The following is a 27,428-nucleotide window of genomic DNA, read 5'->3' as shown; positions in this document are numbered from 1 at the left end:
GATGAAAGAAGGGCAAAAAGCACATGCTAGTCATCTTTAGGGAGGTTTCTTGGAAACTGTCATACAGTGTTTATAGAGCCTGTTGGCAGAATTTGGACCCAGGGTTACCCACACTATAAGGGAGGCTGAGTAATATAGCTTTAGTGCTCCTTGTCCCTGTGCAAAGCTAAAAACCTAGCATTCTGTGACAGAAGGGAAAGTTGATATTACAATACACAGCTAGCAGTTTCTCTACAGAATGGTTCTTTGCCTCCAAATACCTTGTACCCCATCTTCCCATGCACAGAATACTCTGGGACTTGGTGGGGCAATAACCCTGTACCGTTACTGCCTCCAGCTGGGAAGTCTGCATCTCTGGGCAACGAACAGCCCTCACCATCAGGTCCTGACGCCCAAACCATGAGAGGGATGGTGGGGAAAGAGCACAGTCATCCCAGTAGAGACTGCTGGTTGAGAGGAGGATTGCACAGGCATATCAGCTGGCTGTGATTCAGCCCCACTGAGCAGGTTTTGTGAACCTCCCAGTGCTAGGTAGAGGAAGCTGCCCAGGGCAGCCCATCTGGCCAGCCCAGTTCTATTCCAGGAGGAATCCCATGCCCAGTGCCCCCTGTGGAAAAGGCAAGCTCCCTTGGCAACATGTGTCCTGCACAACTTAGTGGCTTTTAACCTATTTGTCCTGATGAGTTTTACGTTCCTAAAACGGCCCCAGTGAGCTTATCTGGATATAGGTTTGGGGCAGCCTGGCCCTTCCATATGACCTCTGCATCAAAATGACTGCTGGGTGGCAGGGGGTGGGGAATGCAACACCCTTACTCCTTTATTTCAGATTTTCATAGGATATTGACTAATTTAAAATTCAGTAACTAATGTTTGAAAATCCTAGTTCAGGACAAATAAACAGGCCTATGTGCCAACTGTGGTTCTTGGGTGCCAGAGTGGGGTTGCTGTTGGATGGGAGACCTGGAGCTCCTCCCTAGGTGCCAGCTGGCCTGGGGGTCTAACATCCATGGTGAAGGCCCCAAATAAGCCCCCTTACCCTGGCAAGCAGGCCCAGTGACCATACATCTGGAGGCACAACTGACTGCAGCTGGAGTGTGGGACACTTGAAGGGACGCGAGGGTGAGCTGGCCCCTAGGGTTGGCACAGAGGATCAGGACAGTCTGGCTGATTTCATGGCCCACCCACTGGAGTAGTGGGAGAGGTCAGGGCTGCCTCAAGATCTGAATGTCTGTGTGTGTGTCTTCATGTGGTGTATGGGGCTCTGGAGAGGGAACCCCACGCTCGGGGCAGGGCTTGTGTTAAGCCCTTGCTCTCCTGCCCTGCAGACTCCACCAACCGGGACTCACTGGACATGATCGAGCGCTGCATCTGCCTGGTGTGCCTGGACGTTCCCGGAGGTGTGGAACTCAGCGACACCAACAGGGCACTCCAGCTCCTTCATGGTGGAGGCTATGGCAGGAATGGGGCGAACCGCTGGTATGACAAGTCCCTGCAGGTAAACCTCCCGCACAGCATGGCCTGTGGCCTGAGGCTTACTCACTGGCCTCTGCTGCCAGGGATGCTGCATCCAGGGCCGAGGTTGTTGAAGGGCTGGAGATGTGGCACTGGTGTCAGCCACTGCACTGGCCAGAGCTCTTCTCAGGAGCAGGGGGCCAAACACATCTCAAATTCCCTGACCTCCTGTAGCCTGTGCCAGGCCTGTAGGGGCTCTGAGTCAGACCTGGGCTCACTTCCCACCTCCTGGCACACACTGAATGGTGGGGGCATGCCAGGGGCTCCACTGGGCAAATCCTCACACATAGAGCAAGAATCATTCTGCCACCCAGACACATCAGCTTTTCTGAATCTCCATCACCCAGGCGGGGTCATTTCAACACACCTCCCTCTATGCCTCAGAAGTAAGGCAGCCCAGCATCTCCACAGAAGAAAAGTCATTAAATGAAACAGAACAATTCATGTATTTTTCATTCACATGACATCAGCCCATTCACTTTGGCCTGGAGAAAAATACTCATGCAGGTGCAATGAAGCCAAGGTTGGGCCATCCATTCCTGTTCCCCATCCTTTTTCCCCCACTCTGCCCATCCTGAATCTAATCTTGTTTATTTTGAAAGCCACCACACTTTCACAATGACCATAATAAATAGCAACCTACTGTCTCTACAGTCTGGGTTAGCATCATTCACAGTGATAAATATTCCTAGGCAACATGTCATTTTTCTGTCCCCTATATTCTGCAGGTTATCCTTTTTATTGGTTCGCATCTTGATTCTGCTCTTTCTGATGAGCTCTCTTGCTGTGGTGCTGTTTGAGCTTCCACCAGTGGCGCTAATGGCTTGTAATCTTTCATGGAGTGGCTGCGGGAATGAAATTATATAATGGATGGCCAGGACCTGAAACAGTGAACTTTAGGAGCAGTTTTTAAAAGGCACTGTTTTCCTCCTTTTCCTTTAGGGATAGGACAGAAAAGCATTCATACATGAGTGGGTGCAGCCCTCCCTCCCCCATGCAGGGGTGACCATGCCCTGCTTGGGCTCTTTTTGAAGCCATGATCAGGTGAGCTGGAGAAGCTGAACAGGCTCCATGGATTTGAACTGAGAGGACTGAGAGCTAGTTTCGGGACAGAAAGGCTGGGGACACTGGATGAGAGAGGAGAGAGAATGAGTTTTGAAACTGCTAGAGGTTTGTTTATTTGAAGAATGGGAGTAAAGATTCAGGCAACTGCTGTAGTATGAGAGACTGGGGGGAAACGTGGAGAGAGTCAGCTGGATGTGTGTTATGTGTTACGGTGCCCTGGAAGAGTCTCAGCAAAGACTTCAACAGTTTGCTTATTTGCTTGTTTGCTTATTTATTTGTTTATGGATGGTGGACTGGTATCTCTCGAGTGTGATGTGCTGAGACAGGCTACCAGGCAGCCCCACTCTGTGTGGGTTACACTTGAAGATTCAAATCTTATTCTGCTCATAATTTTCTCCCAGTACTTTTATGGAGATTGAGTACATCTCTTTTCCAAGTCAGCTAAATACAACCTTGGAAAAGGCATAAAAAATCCCAAGTAATCTTTATAGTTTCTGTGGACCTTTCATATACCTTCCTTCTCACCCTCATATCCATCCTGTCAACCGGCCCTTATCGGATCCATCTTAGCTGAGAGTAAACTGAAGCCAGAGAGGTGAAGCATCTGGTCAAAGCTCTCCCAGCTGGCAGGTGGCCGAACTGGACTCCACGTCCTTGACTCAAAAGTCAGGAAGCAGTTCACAGGGAACCTCTCACTATACTTTTCCTTCACTCGCATTGAGGGGTATTTCATTTCTCCCTGAGAATCTCCACACCATCCAAACTGGATAGCTATCTTTCATTCTCTTGTTCAACAAAATTACTAGCACCTGCTGTGGGGTGGACACTGGTCTAAATCTTGGGAATAAAATCAATGGTGGTCAAAGACACAGGGTTATCAGACACTTAATCACATAAGGCAGTGCAGGTGGTGGCCCTGACACTCAATGCAGATAACAGAAGCCAAAGGAACTTGCTTGAGGGGAGTGTGAACAGCCTCAGCCACAGTGAGCTCTTAGCACTCACTGGGCTACTTCAGCCAGAGACCTTTAGGCACAGCCCAGAGCATTTCTGGGAAGGAGGTCACACAGCTTAGAGCTGCCCTGAGGCTTCCATATTCTCAGGCCATGGCAATGGGTGCAGCATTTTTTTCCAGAGATTGACGTGCTTTGATGTCCTTGGAGGAGAGGTCACCCTGAGAGGCTGGGGCTGGAGCAGGGGGACTGGCTTCCAGCCAAGGGGCTGGTTTAAAATGCTGGCTCTACCAGCAGTCCACTCACCTCTCTTTCTTAATACAGTTTGTGGTGGGCCGAGACGGCACCTGCGGTGTGGTGTGTGAACACTCTCCATTTGATGGCATTGTCCTGGTGCAGTGTGCGGAGCACCTGCTGAAGCACATGTGAGTCTGAGGGCAAAGCCCCTCCAGAGGGGCCCTGGGAGGCAATGCCAGACAGTTGAGCACCAACTGAAAACCCAAACTAACCTATTTTATATATGTGTGGTTTTTTTTGAAGAATGAAGTGTAAAGTATAGTTGATATATAATATTATATCAATTCAAGTATATGACACAGTGATTTCACAGTTATCTATGTTATTAATCCTCACCCAACTACTGTAGTTACTATCTGTCAACATAGAATATATTCCAGAACTATTGACTATATTCTCTGTGCTGTACTCGTCTCCATGACTAATTGATACTGATTGAGACTTAGTGCCTCTTTATCCCTTCACTTATTTCACCCACCCCTTCCAGTCCCTCCCCTCCAGTAACCACCAGTCACTTCTCAGTGTCTATGAGTCTACTGCTATCTGTTCATTTTGTTTTGTTTTGCTTTTATATTCCACATATAAGTGAAATCATATGGTACTTGTTTTCTTCCACCTGACTTTTTTCACTTAGCATCATACCCTCTAGGTCCATCCATGTTGTCACAAATGACAGGATTTCTTTCTTTCTATAGCTGAATAACATTCCATTGCATATATGTACTACATTTTATGCCTTCATCTATTGGCAGACACTTGAGTTGCTTCCATATATTGGCTATTGTAAATAATGTGGCAATAAACATAGGAATTCATGTATCTTTTCAAATCAGAGATTTTGTTTTCTTTGGGTAAATTCCTAGAAGTGGAGTTACTGGGTCATATCATATTTCTATTTTTAGTTTTTTGAGGAACCTCCGTATTGCTTTCCACAGTGACTGCACCAAGTTCCCTTTTCTCCACATCCTCTCTAACACTTGTTATTTCTTGTCTTTTGGACAGTGGCCCTTCTAACAGGTGTGAGGTGTGAGGTGATATCTCAGTGTGGTTTTGATTTGCATTCTCCTGATAATTAGCGATGTGGAGCATCTTTTCATGTGCCTGTTGGCCATTTGAATTTCTTCTCTGGAGAATTTTTTCTTTGGTGAAATATCTGTTCAGGTCCTCTGCCCATTTTTTAATTGTTTTATTATTATTATTATTATTATTTGGTGTTGAGTCATATGAATTCCTTATATAGTTTGGCTATTAACCCTTTATTGATAAATCATTTATGAATATATTCTCCCATGCTGTAGGATGCCTTTTTGTTCTGTTGATGGTGTTCTTTGCTGTACAGAAGCTTTTTAATTTGATGTAGTCCCATTTGTTTATTTTACTTTTGTTTCCCTTGCCGAAGGAGACATGTCCAGAAAAAATTGCTCATGCTTATATTCAAGAGATTTTGCCTATGTTTTCTTCTCAGAGTTTCATGGTTTTATGTCTTAACATTTAGGTCTTTAATCTATTTTGAATTTACTTTTGTGTATGGTGTTAGGGAATGATCCAGTTTCATTCTCTTGCATGTAGCTGTCCAGTTTTCCCAACACCATTTATTGAAGAAACTGTATTTTCCCCATTGTATTTTCATCTCTCCAAGTGTAACATAGTCAGGAAAAGAAATACTGGTCTTTGGAGTCAGACAGATCTGGATGGAAATCTGGCTCTGCTACTCACTAATTTGGGTGGCCTCCCTGGGCGTTAGTCTATTCATCTGTGCAATGGTTCAGGGATACAGGGCAGCTCATACCCACTGAAACTCCAACAGCTAAAATGACAGCAAAGAACAAAGAACCATGCCTCCCAGGCCCTCCAGCTCGCCAGGCTGCAGAGGCTGCCTCTTTGCATTGCCTGCAGGATGAAGAACAGCAAGAAGCTTGTCCGAGCTGACTCTGTCAGTGAGCTCCCAGCCCCCAGGAGGCTAAGGTGGAAATGCTCCCCAGAAATCCAAGGCCTCTTAGCTTCCTCAGCAGAAAAACTGCAACGGTAAGGAAAAGGCCAAGTTCCTTCAGGGTGCCCACCTGTACCCCCATCCTTTCCTCATCTGATGATGAGGCACCCTAGAAGTTTCCAAAGACCTCAGATCCTCTGCCTCCCCTCTCCCACCTCTGCTCCCCACCCCCTCATGGAAATACAGGCAAACTAAAGGGGAGTTCTAACTCTCCGGGAAATAACCTTGCTGAAGTAGCTATCATTTTCATAAAATGCAAACATGGAGTTATATTTTTTCACAGGTTCCACCTGACTGAGCAGAGTCAAGGTGGGGAAATCATCCTCTACTTTCGGGAGGGATAATAAACAACTGGTTTGAATAGATAATTTGAATCCCAACTCTATCAATTTGCTTGAATTTACACTGCAACTTGACAAAGGGGCCAGCCCTCTTCTTCCCCAGGGGGAGAGAGGCAGTTCAGGCCCTGAGGGGACCCTGGTAGGAGGACCAGGGCGGGTGTGGCTCCCTCTGGGTGGTTAGTGTTGGAGTAGGGTCAAGGCTGGTCTGGAGCCTTGGACTGGCAACTAGCTCTGGACCTTGGTTATTTATTCCCTCATGCAGTAAGTGAGCATGTATGCATTCATTCCTTCATTCGTTCATCAGTGTGAGAGAGCTCTAGTGTGTGCCAGGCCTGTGGTAAGGCTCTGATATGCCATAGGGCCTGCCCTCCACATTTTAGTGAAGGAAGTGGAACCCCAAACCAAAACGTGTGGCACACAGTACATGTCGAAACCAGAGAGAGGCATAGAGACCTCAACTCACAGAGGGCATGGGAGCTGAATTCTGCCAGGACATTGAGAGAAGGCTTTGTAAAGATGGGCCTTGAGGGATGGATAGGAGTTCATGGTGCAGGCAGCTGGGGAAGAGGCAGAAAGGTAGCTTATTCAAGCTTGTATAGGTTCATAAATGATCCAAGCTATTCAGAACAGGATGGTTTGGAGACCAGCAAGTGAGAGAATGATCAGAATTGGGGCACTGAAGGGAAATTAAGGCCACACTGTGAAGAGCTTCACTTATTTTCTGGGTCCTGGAGGCTGTCCTGCAGCAGTGAGGAGTCTCTGGAAGACTGTACACAGTGAGGCTCAGAGGCTCAAGCCCAAGGCTCCGGACGTCACCAGGCACTGCTCTAGCAAGCAGAGCCAGTGAGGAGAGTTTGGGAATAGCACAGATGAACAGGACAGAGTGTGACTGATCTTGGAGGCTGGGGAAGTCAGGTTCTGTTTGAGTTGCTGTGAGGCTGACTGGATCCAGCAGGACATAGGAGAGGCCTCCATGTTCATCTATAAAATGATGTGGCTATCTCAACCTTAGGGGCTGGTTCTTGGGATAAACAGGCCATGGGGAAAGTGAGTTGGTGGGCTGGTGAGCCCTGTATGGAGGAAGGTGCCCGTTCACTTTCAGAGAATTGGGCAGGTCCCATGTGACCCCAAGGCTCTCTCTCCAGAGGGGAGAGCCAGGGTGGGAAAGCAGGAGCTCAGGCAGCCTCCCAAACTGCAGGGGAAGGGAGTAGGGTCTGAGTAGGCAGCACTTGGGCAAGACGTTTCCAGATGGCTGTCGTGACCATGAGCTCAGTCCATCTGGGGACAGTGGATCTAGAGGCTGGACTGAGTAATGATTCCCCCCGGGACCCTAGAACCTGGCACAGCCCCACCAAGAGCTGAGCTCACATGAGGCAGGAGGAATAATTCAAGGGGGTCAGGCAAGGAATTTCTGAGTCCTGAGAGAATGTATGTGAGTGGCAGGTTGGGGTTGCCCCCCCAGGGCTCTGTGCTCACACACAGCTGGTGGACAGATGGTGTGGACCTTGCCAGGCACTGCTCCAGCAAGCAGTCAGCCTAGACCTCAAACTTGTTATAAAGAAGACTGGCCAGTATTGGTGGGGGGAGACCAGTGCTCAAGCGTCTCAGTGTAAACCCAGAATCAATCTTCCTGTTACTGTGACATGATTATGGGCATGTCCTGCGTGTGTCGTGGGACACTCAGCAGTAGTTTCTGGCTAACATGGGTTTCAGTCACTGAGGTGGAAATCCCAGTCAAGCAGCCCTTACTGTGTTGACCATGACCAGGGGCCAGGCCACAGGCTTTTCTTCTTAAAGCACAGAAGGGGTGAGTCTTGATGAACAGACAGGCTTGCAGCCATCTGAGAAGCAGGATTTTCCCTGGACCAAGGGGGTTTGCTATGTCTGGCAGGATGGCCAAGATTCCAAAAGTACCTAGAGGGATGCCAGGAACACTTTCCCCACAGGGTCAAATAATGGCCTCTTTCTGGCCTACTTCTGTGGACAGTGGGCTTCTGGAATTTTGTTTGTGGGCAGTGTTCTCCCTACCCATGCAAATGTCTCTTGTGCCCCTATGCCCCTCCCTGCAGCCAGGCCCACCTCCTCACCTCCAGAGCAGGGCCACCACCATGCCTGGCCAAGCCTCACTTTCAGCTCAGAGTGCCTGGTCATTTCCATATGTTAAGGTCTGTCTGTCACCCCACCACATTCCTGGCAGCCAGGAACTGTATTCTCAACTCCCTGAGCACTGGGACATAGACCAGCCTCAAGAAACCTGGTTAGACTCTGTGCATGTGTTCTATTTTATATGCAAAACTAGCACTGTTTCTTTTTCTTCTGCAGAATAGTAAAGAATCTTGACTTCACTGTTTATAAGTTTGACAACTATGGGAAAACATTCATTAAAAAGCAGAAATGCAGCCCCGATGCCTTCATTCAGGTGGCCCTCCAGCTGGCCTTCTACAGGTGAGCAAAGCTGGCCGGCAGAACAGCTCTTGACCATATGGACTGACTCACCAGCCACTCCAGACAAGTGGAGGGAGGGCTGACCTGTGGGCCTCAAGAACTGGGGAGGCCAAGGCAGTCTGCATGGAAGGAGCTTGGTTTCAAAGTGTGAAGCAACCTCAGAAAGGAGAAAAAAGGATGTCACAGCGAGGAAATTGTCCTGAGCAATGGCCCAGGAGCAGAGGCCCGCAGGGCAGGCAGGCACGTGGGTCCTCAGTTCCTCCTTCAACCTCATCCCACCCACATGGGCCTCCGTAGCTGTGACCTGTTTACCCCAGTTCTCTTGATTTAGATAAGGAAATGGAATCAGCATCCTTACAATGGGTTCAGCCAAAGACTCTGGGCCCATCCTTGATTTGTTTCTGCCGCTCATCCCCCACATCCCCATGTTGGCTCTCCAAATGTCTGTCAAACCCATCCCCCTCAGTCCCTCTCAAGCCCCTGTCATCTTGTGCTCAGCTGACTTGAACATGTCCCCCAGGGGTCTCTGCTTCCACTCTCGCCCACTGTAATGCTGTCTCATGAAGCATGAACTTTGAAAGTGGAAATCAGATTCTACCACTTGCCACTGTGAACCTTCCCAATGGCTTCCCACCACTTAGAATACTAAGTCCAAGCTTAGAAAGTCTTCCTGGGAACTGGCCTCTCCTGGGGTCCTCTCCAAGCTCTCTCTGTCTCCAGACCTCTGGTCTGGCCGGGCCTCTGTCCACCGGCCCATCACCACCACTCTTCACATAACAGCTTCCTCCCAAGTTCAGGTCTCAGTTAGCGTCAGCCTTTAGAGGTCTCTCCTGACCTCTTATCTACAGCAGCCTCCTCGGGCCCCCTTGCCACTCACTTCTCTATCATTCCACATCCTATCCTCTGTTCCTCTCATGACAGTTGTTATTCATGTGAACAACCTTGTTGGTTGGCTCATTGACTTTGTTTTCTAGATGGTCTCCCCCAAGCATGCCACCCTGGGCATCTTGCAGACCTGGCACAGAGTGGACCGCAGGGACTGAGTTGCAGACTTGAGAAGACACTACAGGAGTTTTAGTGGGGATGGCACAGTCAGGTCTATGGCTGAGAAAAATCTCTGTAGTTAGTGGTAGTTCTGTGTGGGAAGGGTGAAAAATAGGGAGGAAGTGCTGAAAGCAGGGTATGGAGCCCAGCTGGCCTTTTAAAGGAGGCAAAATCTGAAATGCAAAGTACATTTTCCTCACGACAGAGCTAACTCCTGTTGGCCCCAGCATTCCAGAAGCAAAAGTAAATAAACTGGCATGGCCAGTGAAGAGCTCTACCCCCACTGGGACCTGCTTTCAGTTTGCAACATCCAAGGGGAGCATAAAGTAACCTCTCAATAAAGGTGGCACTAGGTCTCATTAATGAGCAGGCAGCACCTATGTGGACACAGCATCCAAGATCCCAGTGTTCCCCGAGGGGCCGTAACTCATCAGGAAAGGAGTGAAGCTGCTCTGAGCATCCATCCTGTGAGGACTTCTGGGGGACAGCTGATGTCACCCCACGAGGTCTGTGCTTATTGCCAGGACAGAGACCTTGATGACATTGAGCTGTGGCAGGACCTGACAGTTGATACTGGTATGTGGCTGAAATGGGCCATGAGGTCAGGGTCCCTCTGGGGCCACGACTGGAGACATCACCCAGAGGGAAATTCAGAGCTTCAGATCCAAAGCTGAAAGGGGCTGCTGGACCTGCACAGAGCACGCCCATCCTCTGCTGCCCAGGGATCTCTGCCATCACTGCACAGGGTCAGGAATGGGCATGGCCTAAGACACCTGGGCTCACTGAATAGCCAAAATGTGATCTTCTTCCCAAAGAGAATGTTCTTCAGAGTCTAAGCCATAACCAAAAAGATCTTTATAATCTGCACCTAGATTCAACAGAAAACCTGAAACCTGCCTTAAGTGGGGTTGACCAGTGACCAGCTAGCAATGACATCTACTTTCATGCCTTGGCCTGGTGTTTGCCTCCAGGGGCCCTAGAGATGCAGCCCCCCTGCCAGAGTCTGTTCTCTTTGGGAGAAATGAGACAAAAGTGTACAGAAGATTTACTCACCTTCTCACCAAGCAGTACAATGCCAAGCACTGTGCAGAATCAGACTCGGCCTTTGCTCCCCGGAGCCCAGCCAGTGAGGGAGGGACAAGCCCAGAAAAGACCAAGGTGCAGGGCTCTGACTGGCTTTGACTTTAGGGGTTCACTGCCCCTCGGGGACTTCTGTAACTCCTCCCCACCTCCAACACCAAGGACTTTATTGACTAGTGAGAAAGGTGTGGCCAGCCAGGTGCGCAAGCCCAGGCCTGCTCACTTGGTGCCTAAGGAAAAAATTGCCTGGCTGGTGGCGGACGTGGCCACCGCTGCTCAGGTAACAGGCATCAGGGAGGAGAGGTGCAGCCATGGTCCTGTGGGCTTTGGAAGCCCAGCTGCCCCAGGCAAGGAGGCCTATGAAGCAATTTACACCCATAACCACTAAGCCCCTCCCAGCCTCCATCCATAGGTCATGCTTGAATTACTTTAAATAAAACAGGATTCCCTCAAGGGTGTGAATGATTAATTACACAGTTATTCCATTCTGTGCTATTAATCAAACACTGATCAGGTCTGGCAGAAAATGTTACATTTCCCACCAGATCAGGATATTTTTTTAAAGCAACCAATCCCTTCTTTATTTTATATTAATGCAATATCACCAGTGTATGAAAGTAAACATAACTTTTCATATTAGAGCCTCCCTGACGCTCATCCCTGGGAAATCTCCTCCAGAATTCTATTAACATTAAAATGAAATACAATGCCGAGTAAAGTCAGGGCTGTACAAATAACGCCTGCTGAGGCTATTCGTCTTTCGGTGTTTATGATTCCCTGAGAATGCCTCACCGTTTGCCATTCACCCTTGGTCTTCTGCAGGCTCCACAGGAGACTGGTGCCCACCTATGAAAGCGCATCCATCCGCCGATTCCAGGAGGGCCGGGTGGATAACATTCGTTCAGCAACCCCAGAAGCACTGAGCTTTGCGAAAGCCGTCACTGACCACAAGGCTGATGTACTGGTAAGTCCTTTATCTAAAGAGTCCCAGGGAGGCAGCAGTGGGCTGCCCATCCGCTTGGCTCTGTGACAACCAGCCCCTTTGGCTCATTCGTCATTATGCAGCCCCTTTAGGCCCTTGTGCTACATCTCTGGTCTGTTTACAGGATTCAGATAAGCTGCTGCTCCTGAAGGATGCCATCCGAGCCCAGACGGAGTACACAGTCATGGTGAGTGATGTAGCGCTGCCTTGTGTTTAAGTTCATGACTGTGAGCCATGCCAGAGCTTTGGCTGCAAGAGCGGGGGGGCCATGGCACAGGCCCTGGGGGACAGCTGGGCTACCAACTGCCTAGACACTAGGCAAGGCCACCCCACCTCTCAGACTCTCCTTATTTTTAGAATCTGGGTAGACACACCATCTTGCTTTTTACACAGATTTTACAAGAATACAACAAATGGTCTTTGAGAAAACACCAAATATGTATTAGCACTTTGCAGTTTATACAGCAAGAGAAGTCAAATGTGAGGGAATGGCACCAGGGCGGGCAAACTGTGATGGTTTGCGTACCTTGCACAATCATAGGTGAGGTGAGGCAGTATTTATTCCCACCTAAGGTTGGATTTGCTTTCTTATTCTTCATGTATTTATTTATACTGCCCATGAATAAGTCTTTGCTGAAAATTAATACTGAAATCAAATTGTAAGGGAAATGTTTCCCTAGTTTAGAGAAATAATTTATTTTCTAGCACTGCACAGCCATCATTTGCATTCAAACAACATAGAATAAGCTACTACTTGGGCTGGTGATCAATATACTAAATATAAATCATTCTGATAGAGTCTTTGAAGGATATATAACCTATGAGAAGGAGTTGATGGAATTTCACTCTCTATACTTGAAAGCAAGTACAAGACATATCTGGGTTTTAGAATTAGCCAATGTAGATTTTTCTCTAATTCAGTTGCTCTGAGGAGCTAAGTGTTCGTTCTGGTGGGGGAAAATAAAGCACACTATCACTTATTCAGTGGGTATTATTTATTTTCCTGTTTTATGCCAGACAAGGCACTGGTTGGTAACAAATAAAAAATGAAGTTCATAGTCCTGTCCTTAGGGAGTTTATAGTGCAGGTGGGAGGTGAGGCCCTCAACTGGTAAATCTCATCCCATGTAAAAAGAGCCCACAGGAGGTAGCAGAGAGAATGGAGGAGCAAGCTCATTTCTCTGGGAAAGCCAGGAAGATTTCCCAGAAGAAGTGGTGCTTGATACGAGACTTGAAGGATATAGAAGTACTTTTCATGTGGACATAGAATGGAAGAATGGCCGCAGCAGGGAAGAGCATGTGCAAAAGCAAATAGTCTTGAGAGAATAAGACACTGGAGGAAAAACAAGTAGTTCAAGTGTGTGCAGCTTGTGAAGGACAGAGTTGCAGAAAGACTGGCTGGAGTTGGGGTGGTCTGTTGAGAGGCAGAAACACTAGTTAGGAACCCTTATGATATTTAGGGAGAGCAGACATAAGGACTGAAGTAGAGCAGGGGTAGGGAGGGGTTGAAGAGGAAGACACAGACCTGTGATTAAACATGGTGGGTTGAACACAGGACTTACTATCACTCCCTCTAAAGCTCTCAAAAATATCAGCAAAGAGATTTTTTTTAAACCATAAACACACTAGGGCAAAGAGAACGGGAAAGGAGGTGACAGCAAAGTTTTAGAGCTAAAATGTAGAATAGATGACAACTGACTTAGCAGAGCAGAGAAAGCTAAAATCCAAGTACACAGTGAAGAAGCCCCATCAACTGCACTGAAGAACCTCAGAATGGCTCAGGCATTGGAGCCACCCACCAAAAGCAGGCATGTACATGGGGCTGAAAAGAAGGGGGTGGGTTGATGATCTATACAAGAAGCAGTTAGACCCTCAGTTCCTCTCCACTACCCCATGCAGTCAGGCTACTATCCTGCTCTTCTCCAGTGGTAGACAAGAAGCTTATCCTCTGGAGAGATTGAAGAAGAAGGACTCTAGGCCTAGGAATACCAGGTGTACCTGAGGGAGTAGATACTGTACTAAAAACAGACAGATTAATCAAAGTCTGCATACTCAACAGGAAATCCTCCAGCCAACATCTCCAGATACTGGGAACTATCTTTATTACCATCTCTCTCCAAGCTGGAGATTAGAGGATTTCTCTGCAGTGAGAATAACCTGGCCAAGAGAACAAACTTACAAATACTGACAACTGGGATCTCTAATAAAAGAGCCCAGCAGCTCACATACAGTGAAGTCCACCAGTTGACAAGCACATTCTCACACTCGTATCTTCTAATCATCTTTTTGGTGCTTTATTCTTAAATATAAATAGCCATAAATCATCAAACATTGAGAAGAGCTGCTAACATAAAACACTAAAACCAGTAAAAACACTCTTGTTTAATTTTTAGATTTTTAATCTTTAAAAATAGTTTAGAAGAAACTTTTTGGAAATGAAAACAGTGCAGGAAACAGGAGAACTTTTTTTGAACTATAATTGAAATCCTCTGAAAGATAAGGGAAGTAATTGTACGCATAAATAAGAACAGAAAATGTTTTAAAAAATTTTCAGGAAACAAAAATAACTCTTGGGGGAAACATGGTAGAAAAAATACAATGGAAAGATTGAGAGATAAAGCTAAGTAACTCCCCCCAAATACCAACAAAACAAAGAGATGAAATATAGGAAAGAAAAAATTCAGTACAGGAATACCCATATCCCAGTTAACAGGTGCTCAGAGAAAGTGGTGGGTGAGAGGGAAAAGGTCATTCAACAACAAAATAATTCAAGAAAATTTCCTAGAACTGAAAGGCATAAGGTTCATTTTGAGAGAGCCACCATATACCTTGCATAATAGATGAAAACCACTCATACCACAGAAATTTCACAATACTAAAATCAAAGAGAAGATCTTAAAATCTCTCTGGACAAAAAAAAAAGTACAAAGATAGGGATTAAAAATGTAATTGAACTTCTCAACATCACTGGAAGGTGGAAGATAGTAAAGCCATGCCTTCAAATTCTGAGGGGAAATTATTTTTGATTCATAACATACCCAGCTAAACTATCATAAAGTTCAAAGATAGAATAAAGACATTTTCAGACATATAGGGTCTCAAAGTTTTACTTATTAAGCTCTCTTTCTTATAAAGCTATTGGAGGATATAGGCCATTAACATAAGAGAATAAAAACATGAAAGAGGAAATCATAGGCTACAAAGATCAGAAGACTCAGCAAAAGAAAGAGGTAAAGAGAGAGTATGATAATAAAGGGAGATCCCAAGGTGACAGATGTTCAGCAGACTTAGGGAGCAATCAGTCTATACAAAAATAAGAAGTGAGCAGAGCAATGAAACTGATAAACTATCTGATGTATTTTAAGGGATTAACGGAAATGCTACACTCTGGATAAGGTTTTAGGAATCAATTAGTTATAGATACATAGAAAGCTAAGCAAGTGGAAAATCACAATTTAATCATTTAAAAATGGTCAATTCCAGGGAAAACAAAAAACTGAATAAAAAGGAGATCTAATCTTAATACTCTACAGGACTCAGCTGTGAATACCTGCATAATTTAAGTGAAGTAAACACTGCATGCTGGTCAAACCACAAAGAGTTAAATGTAACTCTTTTGTGAGGAAAGGTGAATGAAAGTGTATTTGGAGAGTGGGGGTATAAAAGACCAAAGTTTCATCTTCAGTAATAAGAAGATACAGGTAAAATGGAAATACACAGTAATGGCAATCTAAGCATGTTATTCAAAACTAAGAACATGAATAGCTAAAAGGACTCCAAATCGTTGCCTCTGTGGAGTGGAAACCAGTGCCAGCAAAGGAACATAAGCTTTTGGCTTATTTGGGTTTTTGAACTATGTAAATATATAACTTTGATAATAATTTAAATTTTTATGAAAATTTTAGAAAAATATCCTCCACAGCACTGGGTTCTGTTGTGTTAAATATTTTAAGTTGCTGAGAACAACTAAATAAAAGAGATAGAGGATGGGAAAGAAGAGCTATGAAGACACTTGTAGGTAAATCTGGTGCCTGGCTGGCCGTGGAGGGTAAGGGATGGGGGAAAGAAACAAGGCGACCTCCAGATAGCTGGCAAGTATACCCGGTACTGGTCACAGAGACAGGAAATTCTAGCAAAGGCGCAGATGTGGTTTAGACCCACCCATCACATACTCTCACGGTACCTGATGCCTTTCCTTCATAACACTTACCTTGGTTTATGATCATAAGTTTATTTGTACTGTTGGTTAATATCTGCCTCCCACCACATGTGAGTCTATGACTACTTCATTCTCTGTTATTGCTCCGGCACCTAGCAGTGCCAGCACATAGTAGGCACTCAAGATTCCCTGAATGAAAGAAAGAGTGATGAGTCATTTTACCCATTACTGTTCGTGGCTTTAATGCAAACAATCTGTTAAATCAACTGCAACTGCTAAAGTGAGTTCAGAGATGGTGAAAATGGGTGGGTTGGCTGCTGTACAGAGCAGCTGCTTCCATAGAGCTACACAAATCAGCAATTAAACAGAGGTAACCAGAGAAATTAACAGTGCGCTCTATTTCAGAGATGGGCTTATAGTTCTCTCTCTCCTAACTGGACACATCTAAAGTGAGCTGTGGTTTTCTACACGTTTTTTTCAGCCTATAAATAGGTGCATTTGGAGAGACTGGGCCCTCTGAGTCATCTTTACGCATTTGTTCTCAATGGAAAGAGAACTGCTGTCAAATCCCAAATCATGCCTTGTAAGCTTGAACAAAGTTCATTGTGATGGGAAGTTTCCTGCTATGAGGGGTTTTAACATCTAAGTGGCTATCTTATGTAATTGTGAGACAACCCCCCGACACACAAGAATTACTCCCAATTATCCTGATGTTGAACTGAAGGTTATTGCTACAGGCCAGAGGTGGCCCCCCATGTCTTCATCAACCCCCAAATTGCCCCAAATATACATGTAATCCAAACAAAACCAATGTGCAGACTGCACAGACTGCACATGCAGCCTCAAGCTGGAAAGACATAGAATGAGTGTCCTGCCCCCAGCCCCACTACCAGCCAAACCACCACCCCTGAGCTCCTCCTGCTTTGGAACTCTGGAGTCCCCACTGCTGTTACCATATCCCTGGATAAAAGTTCAAATATCTCGTGATAAAAAGAGAAAACCTGTCTTCACTCAACAAGCTTTCCCCTTGAAAACATCAGCTGAGCCTCTGCTAAGATGTCTAGTTCCCTTCTCAGAATGATTTCTTATTATAAGTCCAGTTTAGTTTAACTGATTCTAGGCTCATTAAATAGCAGCCAAGATTCAGGAACAGACCTTAATGCCCTCTGTCCCTCATTCCTTGGGCTCCCACTGTTGGTTGTGGTGAGAGTCTGTCCAGCGACAGCCCAGGGCACACTTCCCCTGCTAGGATGAGGCCCTGCAGTCCCTGGGCCCAGCACTTGTCCCTCTCTGCAGATTCATCCCCTTCCTGAGGAGGTGCTGGGGATGGCCCGGCCAACCCATTCCTTCCACATAAACACCATGCGGTTATACACAGTGCATGTCATCAGTGACCGTGCTTAGCGGGGCACTCAGACTCACCAACCTCTAACTCATGCTAGAACACAACCTGCTCTACATTCATCCTGTGCACACAGAAATGTGCAAAGGCCCAAAGAGCAGAGGCCGTGTAGTAAAGTGGTCAGTGGTGGGCAGCCACCTGCACACACCGTCTGCAGCAAGCACTAGGTAAGCGTGGGCTGCACTGGAACAGCCGTTAGCACCGTAGTCTGGAGAGTAGGGGGGAGGGGGGAGGAGCTCACATCTTGTTTCCTGTTCTTTGCCCCCCAACTACCCAGGCCATAAAAGGGATGGCCATTGACAACCACCTGCTGGGGCTGCGGGAGCTGGCCCGAGACACGTGCAAGGAGCTGCCCGAGATGTTCACGAACGAAACATACCTGATGAGCAACCAGTTTGTCCTCTCCACCAGCCAGGTACAGCCCTAGTGTGGCCATCACTTAGTGTAACCAGTGGGCTTTCTAAAGAGCTCAGTGACCACAGGCCATCAGTTGGAGTCACGCAGGTCCCAGGTCAGGGTCCTATGATCTATGTGACCTTCAGCAAAAGGATCCAAATGCTCAGAGCACTGGTTCCCAATCTTATAAGAGGGAGTAATCATGTATGCCACCTTAGCAGAGCTGGACTGGATGGGATGGGCAACCATTCTGGTGCCCTAAGCACTGTGCTTACCACCTTTCTATCTGTTCCCAAGAGGTGGTATTCCACCACAGTGATCAGAGACTCTGAAGCCTGACAGCTTGTAGTGAAGTCTTGGCTCAGCAAGATGAGATGAAGTAGGTAGAAAGCTAGCCCAGTGCCTGGTACAGACAGGACCCTCCAAACAGGTCACCGCCGCTGTGATAAAGAGCCACATGACCAACAGCAGGCAATCAGCTGCCAGCCCAGCATCCTAACCAGTGGTATAGGCTGGTCCTGTGGGAGAGCCACTGTTACAAAGACAGAATGAAACCCATTAGAGAAAGGCGGCAGTTTAGGAGAGAAAATACCCCCGCCCCCCACCGCCCAGCCAATTCACTCAAACTCTACCTCATCTGCTGAAGGTTGGACATGGGTAATAAAAGGGGCTGATAAAGCTGTGTTTGAGAATAAAAGCCCACTCAGTAATTTGATTTTGTCATCATGGCAGTGAGCTTGCAGACATGAATATATGAGAACAGAACACAGCAACATAAATTCCTCAGGAAACCATCTGTGGGCAAAAAGTGCTTTGAAATGGTTTTATGGCCTTTGGCTGTTGCACGGCAAATTTATCTGACAATGAGGTGACTCTATTAGCCAGACTAATGGTTTATTCTGCCCCATTAAAATGGCCAGTGTCATTTCTGAAGGCCTGAGTACACAGCACGAGAAACCTCCGGTTTAAAACAAACCCCACCCCACACCTGCCCAACAATGTATACTGTTTTCTCCCCTCAGACCAGCTAAGAAAATTAATTTGAAGTGTGGTGGTTTGGGTCTTTTTCAACTGGAAATGAACATTTATTTATGGGTTGAATGCCTTTAGAAACACATTTTCTTGGTTTGTGATTCAGATCAAAATCTTGGCTCTCTGAATTCAAAACATATTAGGTGCATAACTAAAACTCCAGTGACAGCAATCTTCGAAACGCCCAGTGCTGCTGGGTAATTGTGCATGGCCAGGCCGTGGGGAGACAATCAGAGCAGCCAGGCTACACTGACAGTAATTAAGGATGTGGGGAAAATCGACAGAAGACAGGACAGATTTCCTCCAGTTCCATAAATTACTCCCTCTGGGAAGCCATCTAACTGTTGAGTGCCCCCAGAGTGCCATTTAGTAAATTATCCTGATTGCCTCAGTGCCTCAAAGGGCCCCCAGGTGAAGGAGAGGCTTAGCCTGAGACCCAGCCCCAGGTCACTCTGGGAGCTTCTAACTCCACAAATGGAGCAGATTTCACACCAGGGAGGAGCTGATGGCCCCTCTTCTGTTGCTCTCTTGCAGTTAGATGGGTTTGTTTTTATGACTCTGGCCGTGGCCATTCATGCTGAAGCAGTTGGTTGATTTGGTTAGTTTAGTCAAACACCCAGGTGGAAAATAGAGAAGCAGGTATCTTGGGAAGACCCCCAGTTTGTTGGAATGCCCTGCGCTCTAGCAGGTTCACAGGTTGTGTCAGAATGAGCAGCTTCCAGCCTCTCGTCCCCTCCAGGTGCCCACAACCATGGAGATATTTTGCTGCTATGGTCCTGTGGTGCCCAACGGGTATGGTACCTGCTACAACCCCCAGCCAGAGTGCATCCTTTTCTGCATCTCCAGCTTTCGTAGCTGCAAAGAGACTTCTTCTGCCAAGTTTGCAAAAGCTGTGGAAGAAAGCCTCCTTGACCTGAGAGACCTCTACAGTCTGCCGCAGCTGGCCGTGGGCGAGCCCCTGGCGACAAAAGGAAAGGCAACAAGACCCAGCCGACCTTGACTCCTGCCACCAGCTTTCACCTCAGCAAATCCAGCATTCAGCAGTTGCCAGCCCCTGCTGAGCCCTGCTCCCAGTCCTCACCCCCACTTTCTGTAGCTCTCCTGTCTTCAGGGCCCAACACACAGACCACCCCTGAGGCATCACACAAAGCTAGAGAGTTAGGAGGAAAGTGTCCCTCATTATGCATGAGAATTGTCATTATTTACCAAGGTGCCCTGGGCACTGGAAAGTAAGACCATCCTGGCTCAGAGGCGGCCTGGGTGAGGTGAAGTCCACACTGACTTCGCTCCATGGCCTCAGAAGCTTAATGTGGGTGTTTGCTTCTCCAGCAGGACCCAGACTGTCCAGGGGATGTTTTTGCCCAATGAAAGAATGACTCATCTTACTACATGCAGTGTACCTAAATGAATCAAGAAGGAAGAGGCTAACTCCAGGTCATTACCTCTTCTCTTCTTGAGAGGAGTAGGGGACTTTGTTTTCAGATTTAAAAGGCAATCTGATCTTGGCATTTCGGGTAGCCTGTGCTGAGCCATATAGTTATGTAAGCACCCACTCCTCTACACACACACACACATTAATTTAAACTATAATGACTTGGGCCCACAAACACATTTCTTCTTTTGCCTCCCAGGGCAGCCTTCCACTGAGTTCAGAAAATCTGGACCAGCTATTCTGAAAGAGAAAAAAAATTGCCTCTCATTGCCCTGGAGTAGTTGGTGCTCCCTGCTTCCCCAAGGGCATCAGGGATGGACCTGGTTGAGAAATCAGCAGGGCCAGCAAGCAGGAGGGATGGAGGGAGGAGCAGTCCACGGCTCTGGCATCCTGCCACTTGCCTTTTTTCCCACAGCCCTTCACAGGAAACATGCCTGATAGGTGACCTGCCTTTTAGAGAAGATGGCTATCAGTTGTTCCTTGGTCTTGTTGTGTTCACTCTTAAGACAAACCACTGTGACATCAATTTCAGAAAATGATCTCAGTCACCCAAGCAGAGCACACTTGGACAGTGGGCTTCTGTCGTGGAGGATGTTATCCAAGGATTCTGACTAAAACCCATGTTGGGGAGTGGAGAGCAGGGCTCTGCACTGGCCTTGGGGCTGGGAGCCAGCTGCTCCCAGGGAATGGTCAGTTCCAGAGCCTGCCCTGATGCAGGCAGACAGTCACAGAGCCAGAGTCGAGATTGTCCTGAGAGGCTCGGATCATCCAGGAAATGTGAGAGGCACTTCCTTCCAATTGGCGAGAATTTTTACGGGAAATCTAAAAAGGCAAGGGAGCAGGTAAACCACCAGAAAAATCACAACTGTAAATAGCTGAGGCTGCTAACTGGCCACTAACCAGAGGAGGCACAGAGCTCAGCTCTCAGGGCTGCCAGGTCCCCTGTGATCCCTGACAAGGGTGGTAGGGAGTGTTCCTGAAAAAGCCCTCCATCCTCTATCTATCCTACTTGTGCTCAGCGTCATTCTAAGCAGTGCCCCTGTTTCTGGGACCCTGCACGTGTCCTTTCTTTGGGCTTCTGTGCCAGCCCTCTGCACTTTCACCTGTACTGAAGCAAACAAGGCTGAGATAAGCTCTTTGAAAATACAAAGAGCCTCAAGCAGTGAATTCCTTGAGCTCTGGTTTTAGATTGAGGGTTTCTATTGGATGTTCTGGAAGGTTCTGGCAGTGCCCTTCAAAGGCATTGGTCTGTAGTCCATTCTCCTTCCCTCAGATATCCACCTTCCTGCTCCCCTTAGGAAGCTGCAGCCCAAGAGCCCCGGCAATGTCTGGGGAGCTTCTGTCTGCCTGCTGTAAGTTGACCCAAAGACACTTGTCTGTTCTCACCAGTTAACCACAGTGCAGCTCTAAGTTCTCTTGTGGTTTCCACCCATGGGTTTCTGGAAGGCAGAGACATCTAGATTGGGGATCAGGCAGCTCTGCTGACCTTGGCCAAGAGACTTAAGCACCCCACCACTCAATTCCCTCTGTCATCCAATGGGGGTAAGAACAACATCCCGACCTGCAAGGATGTAAGGACTGTGGGTCATGCGTGTAAAGGGCATTGCACAAGTAGGTGGGTACCAGTGCCCAGAGACAAGGTGACATTACCCAGTGGGCACTGTTTAGATGACTTTTGTTTCAAACTGTTTATACTGATTTAACAGAGCAAATTCTCATTTGCCATTCTCTGATCATGGGGAAAGGAAACTGACTCTATTCAGATATCAACCATGCACTGTGAGGGTTTGAGAAGTGTGGATGGCAGGAGGGAACACCTCCTTTCTCTGAGAAAGGGACTGGAAGCTGGTCTTCCCCCTCCAAAACAGGTGGGTGTGCTGAGTCTTTATGCAAAGACAATGCTGAGCCATGGCCCTGGACATCTCCATGGGGACCCACTGGTACAGATTTTTCCAAGTGTCCCCAAGAGATGGAAAATGAAACCTGGAGACAGTCATTTTGGGGCAGTGATGCAAAATAAAAATGTATGTGGCCACCTTATACTACTGCTCAGTTGCCAAAATATATGAAGTCATTTGAGTTCTATTTTTCTAAAATAGTTCTAGATTTATGGCAATATGTACATGTGTATTTATAGCCTTTCCACTTTAAGTTATAGTTTTGTGCTTTAAAGAAATATATGTATGACTAAAGAACTGTATATTGAAAGAATTATATTCAAATTATTTGAAGACCCTAAATTCATAGTCAATAAAAGGTAATGCCAAGAAAGATGGTGTTGGCCATTGTTTTACCCAGAAATGCTATAAAAATTTTCTTGTGAATTCAACAATTCATTTGTCTGAGGTCTGCCAGCAGCAGTGGAGAATGTCTAACAGCTACAGGAGGTAGCCCAAGGAAGGGAGGAAGGAATGTAGTCTCCTAATGTGTGGCATGGTACCATGCAGTGGGGGTGAGGGGCAGAGTCAGGTTGGCAAAAACCTGGGTGTAGAGATGGGTGCCTCCACTTAAACCCGCACAACATGCATAGGCAGAATGCATCAGGCTCGGAAGTGGGATGCCTGCACTATAAACCCAGTTCTATCTCTAATTTGCTGTAGATTGGGGGGGTATAATTTCACCTCTCTAGCCCTCAGTTTTCTCATCTGTAAAATGGAGTTGATATCAGCACTGCCCACTTGCAGGGTTGTGACAAGATGACGTGCAATGATCATTGTTTGAAAACTTAGGAAGGGATGTAAAAATCTACCGTTCTTACTGCAGGCTCTCAGATACATGTGCACACAGTTTCCCTCACCCTACACAGTCTAAAGATATATTCAAAGCTGCAAGGCCTCCTCTGCAGCTACAGTAACCCACAGAACCAGGACTGAGATTCCTTCAAATAGAAGTCCAAATGGTCTCTAATCAGAGCTTAAGAGGAACCTAAAGTGTTTGAATTTGTGTAATTGGGACATCAAAAAGGCATTATGCAGAAAGATCATGGCTAAGAATATTCCAGGAGGAATGAAGGGAATAGGAATGAACAGAGTCAAAGTAATGTGGGCTTGCTCTTATTTATTACATCTATCACATGTGGCCTCAAAATAAGCAGACACAGACAACAGAAAGAGAGGAGTACAAACAGGTATGAAGCCAACCCCCAACATAAAATTATGCCATCCCCTCCTTGAAGGTTCTGTGGAGTTGATGTTGGTACATTAAAGTAAAAATCCAGGGAGGAGTCCTTCCCAGGTTCGCAAGAGTAGCCAGAAGTTTCCAAATTGCTCTTAGGGAGTTCTTAGGTGAGAGAGAAGAAGTGCCTTGGGTTCCCTTTATAAATTCAGCCGATCTCCCTATGTTTCTCTGAGTTTTCCTTCCAAAGAGGTCTCTTGAGTCTGCAAGGTAAGTGATATTCCACCCCAGGGAAAAGCTGGTTTGCCATCACATTAGAAGACCTTTCTAAAAACTCTGTTCTCCCTTGTTTTCTAAGGACCAGCTCTCTCCTTGTTTGTTTGTTCCCCTACTGCTTCTTCCATTTATGGGATCCATTTGTGGGATTTCATTTCCTATTTCTGTCCTTTATATGTCATTGGATCCCAGAATTCAGTCCTTGGCCTCTATTAAGGAGCAGCAAAATGGCAGGCTAAGCTGATGCAGAAGGGCCCCCTCCACCTATAAAAACTTACACATAAAGAGGAAATTCTTTCATATATATAGTCAAGTTTCAAAAAATGAAAAGAAATACTCACATTCCAAGAAAATTCCAAGAAGGATGTCCAAAACAGAACAATGAGTGGGAGCTAAAAGTATATCGGACCAGAGAGACTCTAGTACCTGACAGCAGGGTTTACCACTCATGCAAGTTGAGAAGACATAACCTCAGCCCCCTAAAGGTGGGAGATAGAGCTAAGCTCTCCACACAAAACCAGAGCATCAGAGGGGTGTTCCAACCCTCCAAAAAGGACTAGAAAAACTATCCATCAGCCCAGGAAAGCATTCAGGAACCATGCCATTCCCTCAGAGCTACAGACTAGAAAAAAAGACATCCAGGAACTATAAACTTGTACCATGGGTGGATGTGGAGTCTAAATCTATCAACTTATCTCTAAAGCAAGAACTCCACGCCAATAATTAAAAAAAAAAAAAAATTGGCTGGGTCAGTAAGATTCAAAAGGCCTCAGCAGAATCAAATATAAAAACACTTTCCACTACTCTGGACACACTAAATATCCAGGGGGGGAAGTGCTCCATTAAATATGAGCTCCAAGTAAAAGCATATATACAGCACAAGAAATGGCTCACAGGAGGAAAAGCAACAGATAAAATAAACAGGAATACTAACATCACAAAGGTTGGAATGAATAAATGACTCAGAGAAAAGTTATAAAATAGATATGTTTAACATTATAAAGAAATAAAAATTCAGGGAAGACATATGTAGGAGTTCAAGAAGGAGAGATTAGATAAAATGGGGGAAAGAACTATTCAATGAGAAAATGGCTATGAATATCCCATAATTAAAGGAATATATCAATCTAAAATTTACAAAGAATAATAATAGAGATTTTAAAATACTTAGACCAAAATGATAATAAAGGTATCTCATGTCACAACCTGCAGGATACAGCAAAAAAGATACTTTGAGGGAAATTCATAGCATAAAATACTTATATCAGAAAAGAAGAAAGAATGAAAATTGATAAACTAAGTGTAACTTTAAAAATAAGAAAAAGAACCAAATAGTAAACTCAAAGAAAGTAGAAGGAAGAGTAAACAAAAAAAGTAATAAAAATATAAACAGCTATAGATGAAGGAGAACATTTTTTAAAATAGAGAAGCTAAACAAAGCAAAAGTTGATTCTCTGACAAGACTAACAAAATAGACAAGTCTCTGGTAAAACCAATAATATAAAAAGAGAAATTCAGAAATAAATATTATTATAAATAAAAAGCTGACATAACTACAATAAAATAGACATTTAAAAAATAAAAAATACATCAACAATTTTGTACCGATGAATTTGAAAATGTAGATAAAAATGATAAAAATAGAACAATATAATTTACTAAAACTGATGAAAGAAAAAATAAAACCTGGGTAGTCTCATAGATCTTCAATAAATTGAAGCAGTAGTTTAAAATTTTCCCAATCAGGGCAAAAGTGGGGGAAAGGGAGGAACATAACATTTTATAGACATGTTCTATCAAACATCCAAAGAAATGATCATTTCAATTGTATACAAAGTAAATAAGGGGATATTTCTTCTTCTTCTATACTCCCTTGTTTATTTTCTGAAGCTAGTGTAACTTTAATATCCAAACCAGACTAGGACACACTATTAATAAAGAAAAACTACAGGCCCATTTAACTCCTGCAAATATATCCAGAAAGCCTAAGCAAAATATTACAAACACATTCTAAGAGTATATAAAAAAAAATAATATACCCATGACTGAGTCAGGTATATCCAAGAATGCAAGGTAATTTAATATCAGATATCTAAATGTTATTTACCCATCAACAGCTTAAAGAATAAAAATAATAGGATCAGAAATAAGTCAGATAGAGAAAGACAAGCATCAAATGATTTCCCTCATTTGTGGAGTATAACAACGAAGGAAAACTGAAGGAAAAAAGTAGCAGCAGGCTCACAGAAGGGACTAGTGGTTACCAAAGGGGTGGGGTGTGGGAGGGCAAGTGGAGAGGGAGGGAGAAGGGGATTGTAGGGTATCATGATTAGTGCACATGGTGTGTGTTGGGTCCCAGGAAAGACAATGTAGCACAGAGAAGACAAATAGGGACTCTGTGACATCTTACTACACTGATGGACATTGACTACAGTAAGGTATGGGAGGGACTCAACAAGAACGGTGAAGTTAGCGACCACATTGTTTTTCTTATGAAACCTTCATAAGAGCGTATACCAATGATACCTTAATAAAAATAAATAAATAAATAAATAATAGGATAATTCTAATAGATCATTAAAATGAATTCAATAAAATTCATCAATTATAATTGTTTTAAAAACTCACAGTAAAATGGAATTAGAAAAGAACCTAGCTTGACAAAGAACATCTGTAAAAAACTTTCAATGTACATCATCCAAAATATGTAAATGTTGGAAATGTTCCTTTCCTTTTAAAATCAGGATAAAGAGAGAGAATATGCATCATTACTACTTCTATTGATCATTGCACTAGAGGTTCTAACCTGTGCAATAAGATAAGAAGAAAAAAAGAAAGGTTTAATAAAGGAAATAAAACTGTCATTGTAGACAATATGATTATCTACATAGAAAACCCAAAAGTATCCACAAATAAATTAATAGAAATAATAACAAAAGAATAAGGTAGCTTATGTAAGGTCAATATATAAAAGTCAATTTCATTCTACACACCAGCAACAAGCAATAAAATCACAATACAAAATACACGATTTACAATAGACTCTAGCAATAAATAGATCTAACAAAAGACATGAACATCTATATGCAGGTAATTATAAACTGTATGGTAAGGCATTTGAAGAAGACCTAAATAAAGGAGAGGTATTTCAAGATCATGAATAAGAAGATCTCAGAAAGATATCAGTTTTCCCGAAATCGATCTTTAGATTCAGTACAACCTCAACAAAACTCTCAACAGGAAAATTTTTGCTTCTGATAACAGTACACTAGTTAATTCAGACTAAGATTTCAACAGAAAACATCTTTAAAACTGGCACATATTTTTTAAGATATTGACTATCATAAAAGAACTAACTGGATCAAGATCAGGGAGAGGATGAGAATAAGTAAGCATAGCACTGGAGATGCTTTTACTCTAAGGCTATGTAATGATCCTAAATAGGTAATGAAGAAGATGAGATGCAATTTTTGAAACTCTGCATAGTTAGACATACAAAAGTTAAAGTACAGCACCATCAAGGGAGAACTCTGATAAGCCATCACCCTCACTGGGCTTGGATCTTAAAGGACTACACCACAGGAATGAGGATAAAACATAAACCAACCTCCACATGAACTGCAGCCCAGTTTGAAGCTATCTGAATGACATAGAAAATCTCAAGCACTGAAAATGTATTTAAATGATCTTGAGTTGCTGGTGCTACCAAGACCTGGCAAGAGGTGTAAAAAAAAATTCTTCTACTGAGGAAGATAAAATCATTCTTGGCCTCAAATGGTTCCTGCAAAGAATTTTTCTAATACAATCTCGAATACACAATTAAAGTAAACCAAGCACTCTAGGAGACAAGATAAAATGAGCAGAAACCAGCAGAAATAACAATAGAAACAGACACATGGGGTCTCCAGA

The 27,428-nt window shown here is 44.9% G+C and overlaps 1 protein-coding gene across 1 annotated transcript in view; it reads left to right on the top strand.

Moving 5' to 3' along the window:
• CHAT (choline O-acetyltransferase) overlaps positions 1–22,360 on the top strand; it is a 51,492-nt gene extending 29,132 nt beyond the window's left edge. The window contains exons 8-15 of the mRNA XM_017648855.3: positions 1,326–1,495; positions 3,855–3,955; positions 5,724–5,852; positions 8,481–8,603; positions 11,550–11,691; positions 11,834–11,896; positions 17,547–17,684; positions 19,437–22,360. Coding sequence (XP_017504344.2) covers positions 1,326–1,495; positions 3,855–3,955; positions 5,724–5,852; positions 8,481–8,603; positions 11,550–11,691; positions 11,834–11,896; positions 17,547–17,684; positions 19,437–19,697 — 1,127 coding nt within the window. The 3' untranslated portion in view covers positions 19,698–22,360. The remainder of the gene's footprint in view (positions 1–1,325; positions 1,496–3,854; positions 3,956–5,723; positions 5,853–8,480; positions 8,604–11,549; positions 11,692–11,833; positions 11,897–17,546; positions 17,685–19,436) is intronic.
• The last annotated feature ends 5,068 nt before the right edge of the window (positions 22,361–27,428 follow it).

The sequence above is a fragment of the Manis javanica genome, chromosome 7, assembly GCF_040802235.1.
Source record: "Manis javanica isolate MJ-LG chromosome 7, MJ_LKY, whole genome shotgun sequence".
Classification (NCBI taxonomy): domain Eukaryota; kingdom Metazoa; phylum Chordata; class Mammalia; order Pholidota; family Manidae; genus Manis; species Manis javanica.
The sequence above is the reverse complement of the archived record's forward strand: the minus strand, read 5'-3'. Positions and strand labels throughout refer to the sequence as shown.